Source organism: Lagopus leucura, unplaced genomic scaffold (assembly GCF_019238085.1).
Source record: "Lagopus leucura isolate 7727_CA_CO unplaced genomic scaffold, USGS_WTPT01 Super-Scaffold_100002, whole genome shotgun sequence".
Taxonomy (NCBI): domain Eukaryota; kingdom Metazoa; phylum Chordata; class Aves; order Galliformes; family Phasianidae; genus Lagopus; species Lagopus leucura.
In genome coordinates this window covers 29132074-29143535 of record NW_024962263.1, presented here as the reverse complement: position 1 = coordinate 29143535, position 11462 = coordinate 29132074, and the positions used below count along the sequence as shown (strand labels likewise).

Genomic DNA, 11462 nt, shown 5'->3' with positions numbered 1-11462 from the left:
CACATAAAACCTTCTTTCTCCCACTAGCTCACCAGGTGTGAGCATGAGACTGCTGTAACGCTGAAGATGAGTTCTCAACACTGTGAGCTAAACATTGATTTGATAGAAAAGCTAATTTGTAAAGCCACGCTTGGGTGCACAAACATCTGTACAGAGCGAGCTCTGGCCAGCAACAGGTGCTTTTTACAGAGCAGCGTGGAGCTGCAGTCGGAAGCCGGGAATGCCGCATTCCTGCGCGCAGGTCACAGCAGGGCGGCTCTCCCACGACGCACAGCCCCCATCGCCGGCCAACATGGCGGAGTGAGGGCCTGCCTCTCACTGCGTACTCCCGGAAGTGACGCCACTCGTCAGCTAGATGGTGTTGAGAGGGCGGGGCCTCGGGCGGAAGTGACGCAAAACTGGTGCGACTGGGCCGGTGCCCGCCGACGACTGTTCTGTGGCGGCGCGAGATGGCGGTTCCCGGAGCCCCCGTTACTGTTACCGTCACGTACAGTAAGAGTCGCCCGGGGATGGTGGGTGTGGGGTGTGCGTGTCTTGCTTCTATCGTTAGCAGCCGACCGGCTGGTCGGGATGGGGGCGGCCAAGAGCGGCTGCGGGCTGCGGTGGGGGACTCCGAGGCCTGCGGGAGGGAGGGAATGGCCGAGTGTTACTGCGGCTTGCTGCAGATGGCACGGCTGCCCTTGTCAGAGGGCGTGGAGCGAGGATCTCTTCTAGTAGCAGTCTCCCTCTAAATAGTACTTGTCAGAGCTGAAGTCGGTGCTGTATAGTGAATGCAGTGCTACCTGATGGGCTCTCATAGAATGGCTTGGAAGGGACCACAAGGATCATCGAGTTCCTGTGGCAGGGCTCCCAACCTCCGGATCTGGTATAGACCAGGCTGCCCAGAGCTCCATCCAACCCGGTCTTCAATACTTCCAGGGATGGGGCATCCACTGCCTCTCTGGGCAGCCTATTCCAGCATCTCACCACTCTCTGTGTAAAGAACTTCCCCCTGATATCCACTGTGTTTGGTGGAATGAGTGTATGGATTTCGGGTTAGGGAGATACGATATTGTAAAGAAAAAGGTGAGAGAATATTTTTATCTTTCCAGTTGTTATCTGGTAATTATTTAGTTATTAGCTAATAGAAAGCATCCTTTATCTGCAACTGCAGCTTCTGGCAGTTTTTGTATTAACGTTGTGAGTGAATATAGGGAGAGGTGGAATTAAGGAGTAAGAAAGAAAACAACAGAACAACCATGTGTATCACTTCACCAGTAGAAGATACTGGATTGAAGCGTAAAGATCTTGGAAACATGCCTTAGTTCTTTTAAATTGGTATCGTTGTTTACTTATAAGCTGTGATAACCATTTCTAACCCATGTTGATTTCATTCTTGTGTGGATCAATGGTAGAGTTTTTCTTGCGGTCTGTCCAAAGTAGTTTTCATGATTTGTTTTTCAAAGTGTTTCTGTTGCAAGGTGAACTTCAGCTGTTCTCTTCCTCGTTTCTGTTTTTTATTTTCCCTCAAACGCTGATATCACAGCCTTTTACACAAGGAAGCTGTTTGTTTCACAGCAATCTTCTGAAATGCAACAAGATCAGGACTGAAAAGTTCCATTTATTGATGTGTTGTTGGCTTTCTTTGTTCATATGTTTTTCCTCCAAATAAACAGGGAAGAAGGTCTGTCTATGGAAAATATTTCAGAGTATCTTACTGTGATTTTTGAGCTTAAAACCATTTTGGAATTTAAAAATACTATTAGAGGCATTTGCAAGTTTTGCAAGTCCCCAGTGTAGCTTTATGCGTGACCCTTGGTAGGCTGGAGCATTTTAAAATTAGTATTTTTAATGCTCTTCTTTGCAGAAGATTAATGCACTTCAAGTTAGTGGCATAAGAATAGTTTTCTTTCTAGTGTTTGTTCTGGAGCTTTCTTTTCCTGTAAATTTAATTTCCGTTTTAATTTCCCCCGCACCCAATGGTGGCTGATTCCTGTGTGTACTTTCAAATTGACTGACCTTGAATGTGTGGGAGCAGAGGGTTGTGGAAAGTTTCTGTTGTGATGCAGAGATTAATAGACATCTTCCTTGTTTTTTTTTTTTCTTTTTCTTTTTCTCTGAGATCTTCCCACTGTTTGTGTGCAAGTAATTTAGGGAGCATAGGATGTGCCGCTAGTGAGAGGTGACATATGGGATGAGATTTCGCAAGGTGGCTAAGGCTGCATAGCTGTGGTATTACGGGCAAAAATAATCTTTGGACTGTGAGAATTCTTTCAGGTGGAGAGGAGACAGCGTAGGGATTGCTTGCCTTTTGTAAAGACTAGGGAGCAAAGGAAGTGATAAAACATCTCTGGTTCCCCGAGATTTACAACGTCAGAAGTTGCCTAGAAGTAGGACATTAAAGAGGTGAAGAGGGTGTGGGGCTTTTGTGCTTTAACTTGTGGGACATTTAGACCACGTGCACTGTTTAAAATTAGATGGGAAATGGTATGGAGAAGGACCACTGTGCCAGTAGAATGCTTCCAATTCAATTCTTCAGGTTATTAGAAAGTATGAGAAAATTTTCAGCTGAGGTGAGTCACTTGAAGAGGAAGGAGTTCAACAGAACAGCAGTAGTTATGGCACTGAGAGACATGGATTAGTGATGGGACTTGGTAGGTCAGGTTGATGGTTGGACTTGATGATCTCAAAGATCTTTTCGACCCAGGTGATTTCTATGATTCTAAGAATACTTTCATTTAAGATTAAAATTATGTGTAGGAACCACTGATTAGAGAATTTTCTACATTATGGGAAATACATATTAGAAACTGTTTTCCTGTGATATTTTCTAGATAGTAAGTATCACTTATTTTACCCATTATATTATTTTATTTATTTTATTAGGTAATGAAAAACACAATATTCAGGTTGCTTCTCAAGAGGAAGATGGTGAGCCTACGCTGCAAGACATGGCTGTGCTTATAGAACAAGTCACTGGTGTTCCAGTTTCTTTTCAGAAACTTATATACAAAGGTAATTTATAAATCTGTTGGTTTTTATAAGAAACAGTAGGTTTCATCTTAGTCACTTGCAGGTGTCCTTGTTTTGAATGTCTTTAAAAAGATGTTTGTATGGCACTAATTACAATTAGTAATGTTTTGACTGTTTTTTTTCCCCTTCCCTTCCTTTCCATTTAGGGAAATCTCTGAAAGAATTGGAACAGCCATTGTCAGCACTTGGTGTTAAAAATGGTTGCAAAGTCATGTTGATTGGGAAAAGGGTTAGTGTTACTTTCAGAATTGCTTTTTTTTTTTTTTCCATACGTCATCCTAATTTCTGTTAATGGTTCAGCTCCTAAACAGATACTGGTTACAGCATAAAAGTAATCTTGTTTACCTACTCACAAACCTGAGTTCAGTCTTGCGTTGTACTGCAAAAATGCTGCAGCTCGTATGTTTCTGAAATTGCATTATTGGCAGGCTTCTGCTGAATTTGATCTTTGTCACTGCTCATGAACCTCCCATCCACTGATGACCTTTTCTGCCCATTTTGTTTTTCTAATGGGGAAAAAAAAAACAACAACTGTTGGTACTGAATTTGCTGGATTGTTTCCAGCAAAAAGATCTGTGAGTATCTTTATCAAGTAGAGTATGAGGTAATATCACCTGATCTGTAAGTTACTTCTATTTACAAGATGCTGAAAAATCTGCAACAGAAAAATTGCTTGTGCTTTACGTCTTCCCTTCAAATTTGTATCATTAAATGTGTTTATATATGTCTCCACATTTACTGTATCTGTTACTAAGTTTTGGGAGAAGCTTATATGATAGGTGCTAAATTATGGAAAGGATAGCCACAGTGCAGTGTATATTTTAAGTCAACAAAAGCTTTTGTGTCTCTTACCGCTGTTGTTGCTGCTCTTTAGCTGCATACTGATTCTATTTGTTCCATAGTTGTGAATATTATACTTTTGAATACACAGAATAGTCCAGAAGAAGAAGCTGAATTAAAGAAGTTAAAAGATCTGGAGAAGTCAGCGGAGCAAATAGCTAATAAGTTAGAGGAAATTAATAAAGAGTTCACAAGTATCCAGAAGGTATGCCAGCTTTGTGTCCTTTTCTGTCTTTGTAAAATTGTTTTACAGGTATATACTTAAAAACAAAACAAAAAAAAAAACAAACAAAAAAATGATAACAGCAACAAAAAACCCAATAATCTAAAGTTTGCTTAAGTTTTTGAGTAGTCAGTAATAGGCTGCTCCACTTAGCTGTCCCTGGAGAAAATAGACATTAATTTTTTTTACTGAATTTCAGATGTCATTTTTGAGTTTCTGAAATGGAGAGATATATAACAGTGTTTCAAAAAAGGTAAATATTGTATCTTATTGAATGAATGTTATTTGTAGGTCTCGAAAAATGGAACATTTCTTTTATAGTTCAAAGGAAAATGCCTGTTACTTCGAGTTTTGTTTAACCTAAAAGGAAATATTACAGATTTTACTGGTTGATTTTATACATTGATAGAGTACAGATTGAGATGGGAGTTCCTTTTGTCCTTGAAACTACAATAAAATATGTTTTTTGCTGTGTTGTGTCAACAGATTTTTCGAGGCTGAGCATTCTGTAAGGTGTGGAATGATTTTCTTCCCTTTTTTTTCTTTATCAGGGATTTTTAGCAAAGGATCTCCAAGCAGAAGCTCTAAAACAGCTGGACAAGAGGATAAAAGGAACTGCAGAGCAGTTCATGAAGATCCTGGAACAGGTTGATGCCATTGTAAGTAAATGACCACAGAAAAGAATCAAAACCAAACAGAATTTTAAGAGTGCATCTTTCTTGTAAATTATTTGATATTTTAAAATATGAACTAATTCATTTTGGCTTTCAAATATAGTTAATTGGCTTGCAATTCTTTTCTTTGATAACCAGCTCTTGCTCCTGTATGTGTCCATAAGACTTCTTGGCAACATCTATTTGTAAGTGGTGGCCTTAATTCCTATGTATCCATCCCCATTCTACAGAAAACCTTCATTTGAGGCAGCCTGTTGAGATGACATGAAATGGGTATCTTTCATTCAAGTTCTACTCTTTTAGCTTGTCTTGGCAAACTTTACTAGTAAACTTTATGATAACGGTGTGATTATCTATCTACTCATATTCTTTCTAGTACAGGTCAGGGGACTTCCAGGTTTAGTACAAGATTTTGGAAGTCTTATAACCATCTTTAGGGAATAATGGAGTCCCTGTGCCTCAGTTTTGTCTCTTGTGGAAATCGTGGAAACTTCTGAGAAATTTCTGTGCAATCTTGTAGATATGTGTAGTTGAATGGAATCTTGCAGCCATTCAGTGTACTGATACTAGACCAGGTCAGGTGAACAGACCACCAACTTTGTGGAAGATCTCTTAGATTTACTGTAGCTGTGCAATGTGCAGAGGTAGCAGCACGGAGTGGTGGTGAGGTATGTGTGAGCAGTAAATGGACTCTACTGAGGTTAAAAAAAAAAAAAAAAAGCAGAAGAATCTAAATCTTTTGGAAAGTAGTTTGTCTACAGCTAGGAGTTTTGTCTGTATTTTATAGTTGCTTTATACAGTATTTAATATTCCTTTTGTTAATCAAGAAAAAAGCAAATCCTGGCAAGTGTCTTGAATATTATTCATGATATAGGTGTGCTGGAGATTCAGTCAGCATGGTTGGTTTTTTAGCAGAGACTGAGCTATTTTCTAATGACACAGAAGCATCAGTGCTTTGTGGAAAGCAAACAAATCAGCAGCTCACACTGTAAATGTTTCGGTTTGTTTATTTGGCAGAATTGTTGGGAGAGCTTTTTGAAGCGTCTGTCATACGTCCTTTGCATTGATCAGAAACATGGAGCTTGATACAAAATGAAGTTTGCGTGGTTACAGAGAGCCAAGGATGAGAAAGCAAGCATTTTATTTTTATCTGTTCTAAAAGTGTTATCTTACTGTCAGCAGGCAAACTCATTAATTAGGGGAGCTGAGTTTGGCACCTTTTTACTCCATGTCTGTACAGATTGTGAATTTGAAAGGTGTGCTCAGCTAAGAAATGTCAGAAGTAGTTGGGTTGTTGTACAGTATTGGAGTGGGACTAAAATATGGTGTCACTGCCTAAAGTGTGAAAACATAGCCTTGAAGTAGCTCAGTCTTGAAGCTTTTGGGTACAGTAGGTGTAACTTACACGTTTTAATGTTTGTTTAAAATAGCTACTGCTTCTACAGTAAGAGGGGCGGAGGGATCCTGTGATTGTCTAACAGATTGGGCCTTTCCATAAGCTGCAGATGTTTGAAGGATTTTATTATTATTCAGGAGGAACACTAGTTCGGTCTTGTTCAGCACTTGGTTTGTCTCTTTGCATCACCAGAAACGCATTTATTTTAGCAACTGGAGCATCTGGTCAAGCAGTAAAAGTCAAATCATGCTGCTTATTAAAGATCTCAGGGGAACACAGAAAATGCTTGACTTGACCACAGTTTAAAAAAAAAAAAAACCTGAAAAGTTTCTTCATGAATAAAAGCTTTTCTGAGATTATTAGGAAAATTTGAAATGGCAGACGTGACACTACTTACTTCTTATGATCCTCCTTTAATTTACATGAAGTCTGACATCAATATTGCAGTCTGAGAGATGAGATTACTTTGTTATCATGATGATGTTTTCATTAATGACAGATGTGGAATCCAGAACACTGCAGAGAAACAGTGTTCATACAAGTGAAAAAAACCTATTCTGAAATGCAAGACACTCATAGTTACGTTCTGGTGGCTCATGCTCCTTGAGGATTATTTGAGTTATAATTCCTCTGTAAGCCTTACTTAAATTACCATTCTGTTCTGATGAAGCTTTTTGCAGTCTCTTCGTTCCTGCTAATACTAAATTGACATTTCAAAGATTGAAAGAAGGAAATACTCCACAACTAATGTAATTGTGCTGTTAACATGCAATTTGCTGGCTTCTGTGAAGTTCTGTCACTTACACTTGGAATTATGAGAATTTATTACTAAATCTTTGAATATATTTGGGTAAATGAATATTGGATAAGCTTTTCATAATAGTAATTCTTAAATCTTGTAGTATGAATCATAAGCCTGAAATCAAAGCCTTGGGAGAAATTTTTTTCTGAAGCATAAGCAGCATAAAAATACTGTCATCTCTTCAGTGAAAGCAGAGCTACCTTGTTGTTACCATTTGTGCATTCACAAATAAAACAAGCTGCCATTTAATGGCTTGTTTTAAAGAAGCTGCTATTTACTTAGATGAGAAAGCTTCAGAGTTAACATAATGTGCTTACCCAATGTACTGATCTGTTTAATTTTAAATTTAAAAATGGAAGGACTGGTACTCAATTCAAACAAACCAACCAACAAGCTATGCACTAAAATACTGAAATACATTGTTTTGGAGTTCTGAAAGAAACTAAGAAAAACAACAACACCAAAAATGATGTTACATAGGGTGTCAGCAAAAATCCTTGTTTACAACTGATCAGCATGGGTGATGTGTGGTAGTTTTTGTAGTATCCTGAAAATAGCCTGTGGGATAGGATTAAGGTAGTATGCATCAACTATGTTCTTTATGCTAAGTGTTTCTTGTGATTGTTTCATTATCATAAAAGTGAATTGTGTTGTTGAAAACAAACAGAAAATAGGATTTTTTGTGTGGTTACAGGGTGTCATTTCTAAGATCTCTTACGATATCTCATATAACCTTGTAATATGTTTTAATCTTTGTTTTCCTCTGTGAAAGCTCTAAATACTCCAAAGGCCTTCATTATTGTTTATGAATTAGAACTAGTGTTTGAGGAGTAGTCACACACAGCATTAAACTAACCTTTTCAAATGTTTTGAAATGTCTCATCAGTTTCTGAAAGAAAACATCTTACAGGATCTTTTCACAATGTCCTGCTTATTGGGAGGAGATTTAATGTGCTGCAGTGAACAAAGTCTTAACTATAGTACACAGTGCTAGAAAATAGAGTTGTAAAGAGCAGTTTAGCTTGTAAAATGAATAGTGTGAAAGCATTGTGCTTTCAAAAATTCTCATTTTAGACTATTGTAACTATTGTTGAAAATGTGACAACAATTTCTGAAACCATTTCATGCTGTAATTCTGTGAGATAAGATGACAGAACATATGAAGAAAGGATTGTAGGCAGAACAGGCTCCTGTAGGAGAATTTACATTTTGAATGACACACTCCTGGACTTAACCTGATAACTTACTTTCAAAGGTGCTTCTTGAATAAGAGCATTATATTTCTAAGAATGTTCATGCAAGTTTGATAAAAATAATCTGTATGGATGTTCTACCTGTTTGAATAAAAAACCAACAGCATAAACCTGAGTGCTTTTTGCACCAACACCCCAATTTACCAAAACAGTTTAACAAAACAACCAAGCACCTAACAATTGCTGAGCTGATGTTACATGAGCATACTGGGTGGAAGGAGTGTGGAAAGTGATGCAGTTTGAATTAAATTAAGAGCTGTCAGCACGTAACACTTCACATCTGCTACCTTCCATGAATAAATTGCAGAGAATAGCAGACATGCAGTTAAGCAGACTGCCAATGCCTGTGTTACTGGTGACGTGTTCTAGTTCTAGCAAGTGATTGAGTTAATGTGTTTGTAAGAAATTAATCACAGAATCACAGAATTGTAGGGGCTGGAAGGGACCTCCAGAGATCATAGAGTCCAATCCCCTGCCAAAGCAGGTTCCCTACAGCAGGTCGCACAGGTAGGCATCCAGGCAGGTCTTGAACATCTCCAGAGAAGGAGACTCCACCACCTCCCTGGGCAGCCTGTTCCAGTGCTCCGTCACCTCACTGTAAAGAAGTTCTTGCACACATTTGTGCGGAACTTCCTATGCTGCAGTTTCCAGCCGTTTCCCCTTGTCCTGTCTCCACTCACCACTGAAAAGAGTCCGTCCTTGCCATTCTGCCCCCCACACCTTAGATATTTATAGACCTGGATCAGGTCCCCTCTCAGTCTTCTTTTCTCAAGGCTGAACAGACCCAGTTCACTCAGCCTTTCTTCATAGGAGAGATGCTCCAGGCCCTTCACCATCTTCGTGGCCCTGATTAATTGAGTAATTGAATAATAAATTAATCCGTTTTAATAGTCTGTAAACAAAATGAATTTGATGCTCAGCAGGAGTTAACATGTGCCAGAGTAGACGGAAGCAGTGTATATACAAGAAAGACAGAGAGCTGTTGGAGAGGGTCCAGAGGAGAGCCACAAAGATGATCAGGGGACTGGAGCACCTCCCCTGCAAAGGCAGGCTTGTTCAGCCTGGAGAAAAGAAGGCTGCAGGGTGACCTCATTGCAGCCTTTCAGTAGCTAAAGGGAGCCTACAAACAGGAGGGGAATCAACTCTTTGAAAGGGTTGGCAACTGCAGGACAAGGGGAAATGGTTTTAAGTTGAGGGAGAGAAGATTTAGGTTGAATGTCAGGAGGGAAATTCTTTACAGAGAGAGTGGTGAGGTGCTGGAACAGGCTGCTCAGAGTGGTTGTGGATGCCCCGTCCCTGGAGGTGTTCAAGGCCAGATTGGATGGGGCCCTGGGCAACCTGATCTAGTATTAAATGGGGAGGTTGGTGGCCGTGCATATGGCAGGGGGTCTGGAGATTCATGATCCTTGAGGTCCCTTCCAACCCTGGCCATTCTGTGATTCTGTAATTACTGCTTTATGTTACCTGAAGATGTGGTAGATTTGCTAGCTCAGCTGTTTACAGTCAGCATGCTGTATCCCTCATTTTCTGAATTCATGATTTTTAAGTCCTTGTGTAATTATCTTCACTGCAGGCATGATGTTTTCAAGATGCCTGTTGAGAGGATTCAGATCTTTAAATACATACAGTCTTTGCAGTATGTCTAATATGTTAGCTTCAACATTAAGTACATCAGCTTGTTTATTTTATTGCAGAATCTGCCAGAGAACTTCAATGACTGCAGACTGAAAAAGAAGGGATTGGTGAAAAGGGTTCAGGTGAGTTTTCTTTCTTTTTCTTTTATCCCCTCCTTCTTCTTTATTACTGCTGGACACTTGTGTATCAGTGAAGATGAGGGTTCATGTTGACTTGGAGTCTTGAGAAATAGATTCATCTTTGATTTAATGACAACTTACTTTAGCTTTTGACTGGGTGTGATCGTCCCTCCCAACTGTGGCTACAGAACTGTGGTTATGTATTTTAGGAAGGATTTTAAAAGTGCAAACCCATCTGAAGCTTTGTGATTCTTACTGTTGATTATGAACTTTAACTCAAATAGTTCAGTGGTTGGACCAGTGAGGTTTCTTTATCAAGCCCTGTGTTTCTGTTAGATTCTGAGTAAATGGAATTATTAAAAGTAAAAAATGAAAACTGACCACCAGAAGGTGGTCACTGAATTGGCATCTTCATATTTATGATGGAAACTTTAGTTTCTGTTCTTAAGAAGCAGTCTACCATTGCTGTAATTACATCCTCTGTAACACTTTTTTTTTATTATTATTTTCAGGCTTTTCTTGCCCAGTGTGATACTATTGAAGGAAATATTGGACAAGAAATGGACAAGCTACAATCAAAGAATTTGGCACTGGCAGAATGAGGCATTACCCTTCATAATTAGGAAACATAATTGCTCTATGAGCAAGAAAAAAGTTTGCTCTTTGTTTTGGAGCACATATTCAGCTTTTTTGTTTTTTTTAAAGCCCAGTCTTTTAGACTGGAAGTAGTCAATTATTTCTTGCTGGTTGTCTTGTTTGCCACTTGGTTAGGCCTACTGTTTTGAAAAGAAAATCCTTCCTGAAGAATTGCAGAAATAATCTTTGTGGTGAATTATGTATCTTATGGACAATTGTTTAGTTAACTATGTAACAGAGTTTGCAATGATGGGCAATATTTTCTGATATGTTTTTGAATTTATTTACAACTGAAATGAAAGAAGGTCTATAACCATGTAAGTGCCATATGTTGCAATTTTAGGACTTCAACTTGATTGAAAAAACACTGAGACAATATCTGGGAAAGTTCAACATTATAGTAGACGGTTCAGAGCAATAAGAAAAACCCTACACGTTTATATTACTTAATGTTTGTATGCATTTATAAATATAAGGAAGCTTGACTGTAAGGGAGTCGTACCTATTTTAGCCTTAAATTGTCATAATAAATGGAATGTACTGTAACATATATGGTACTGAATTCTGAATGGTGCTTTAAGTTGTTAATGAGCTTGATACAAGTGTACATGTTTATTTACATGTAATTCTGATGTACTGTGTCTTTTATAGCTTATTTTGATTGTTTTTTTTTTCTTGATAGGGGTTGAAATGAGATCACATGCTGCTCATGCACAAATGGGGCACTTAATACAAGGTATAACTAAGGAGCTGTTTTGAAAGGTTCTTTATTTTTTTCTGGTTTCACTGAATTCAACGCGCTATATTTATTGGAAAGATTGCAGTGATTATTCTGCTATGGTAACTAGTAAATTTTTATAGAATGTTGCAAA

The 11462-nt window shown here is 38.7% G+C and overlaps 1 protein-coding gene across 1 annotated transcript; it reads left to right on the top strand.

Moving 5' to 3' along the window:
- Nucleotides 1-290: 290 nt before the first annotated feature.
- On the top strand, nucleotides 291-11462 carry BAG1 (BAG cochaperone 1). The gene is made up of 7 exons (XM_042869328.1): nucleotides 291-492; nucleotides 2866-2994; nucleotides 3159-3241; nucleotides 3944-4057; nucleotides 4627-4734; nucleotides 9895-9957; nucleotides 10467-11462. Exons 1-7 carry the CDS (start codon nucleotides 450-452, stop codon nucleotides 10554-10556), a joined length of 630 nt encoding a protein of 209 aa, XP_042725262.1. The 5' UTR covers nucleotides 291-449; the 3' UTR covers nucleotides 10557-11462.

Excerpts from the sequence above, each read along its gene's own strand:
- BAG1 (XM_042869328.1), top strand. The coding sequence starts at position 450 with ATGGCGGTTCCCGGAGCCCCCGTTACTGTTACCGTCACGTACA. Across the intron at positions 2,995-3,158 it reads TCAGAAACTTATATACAAAG|GGAAATCTCTGAAAGAATTG; the intron begins GTAATTTATAAA and ends CTTTCCATTTAG. Across the intron at positions 4,735-9,894 it reads TGGAACAGGTTGATGCCATT|AATCTGCCAGAGAACTTCAA; the intron begins GTAAGTAAATGA and ends ATTTTATTGCAG.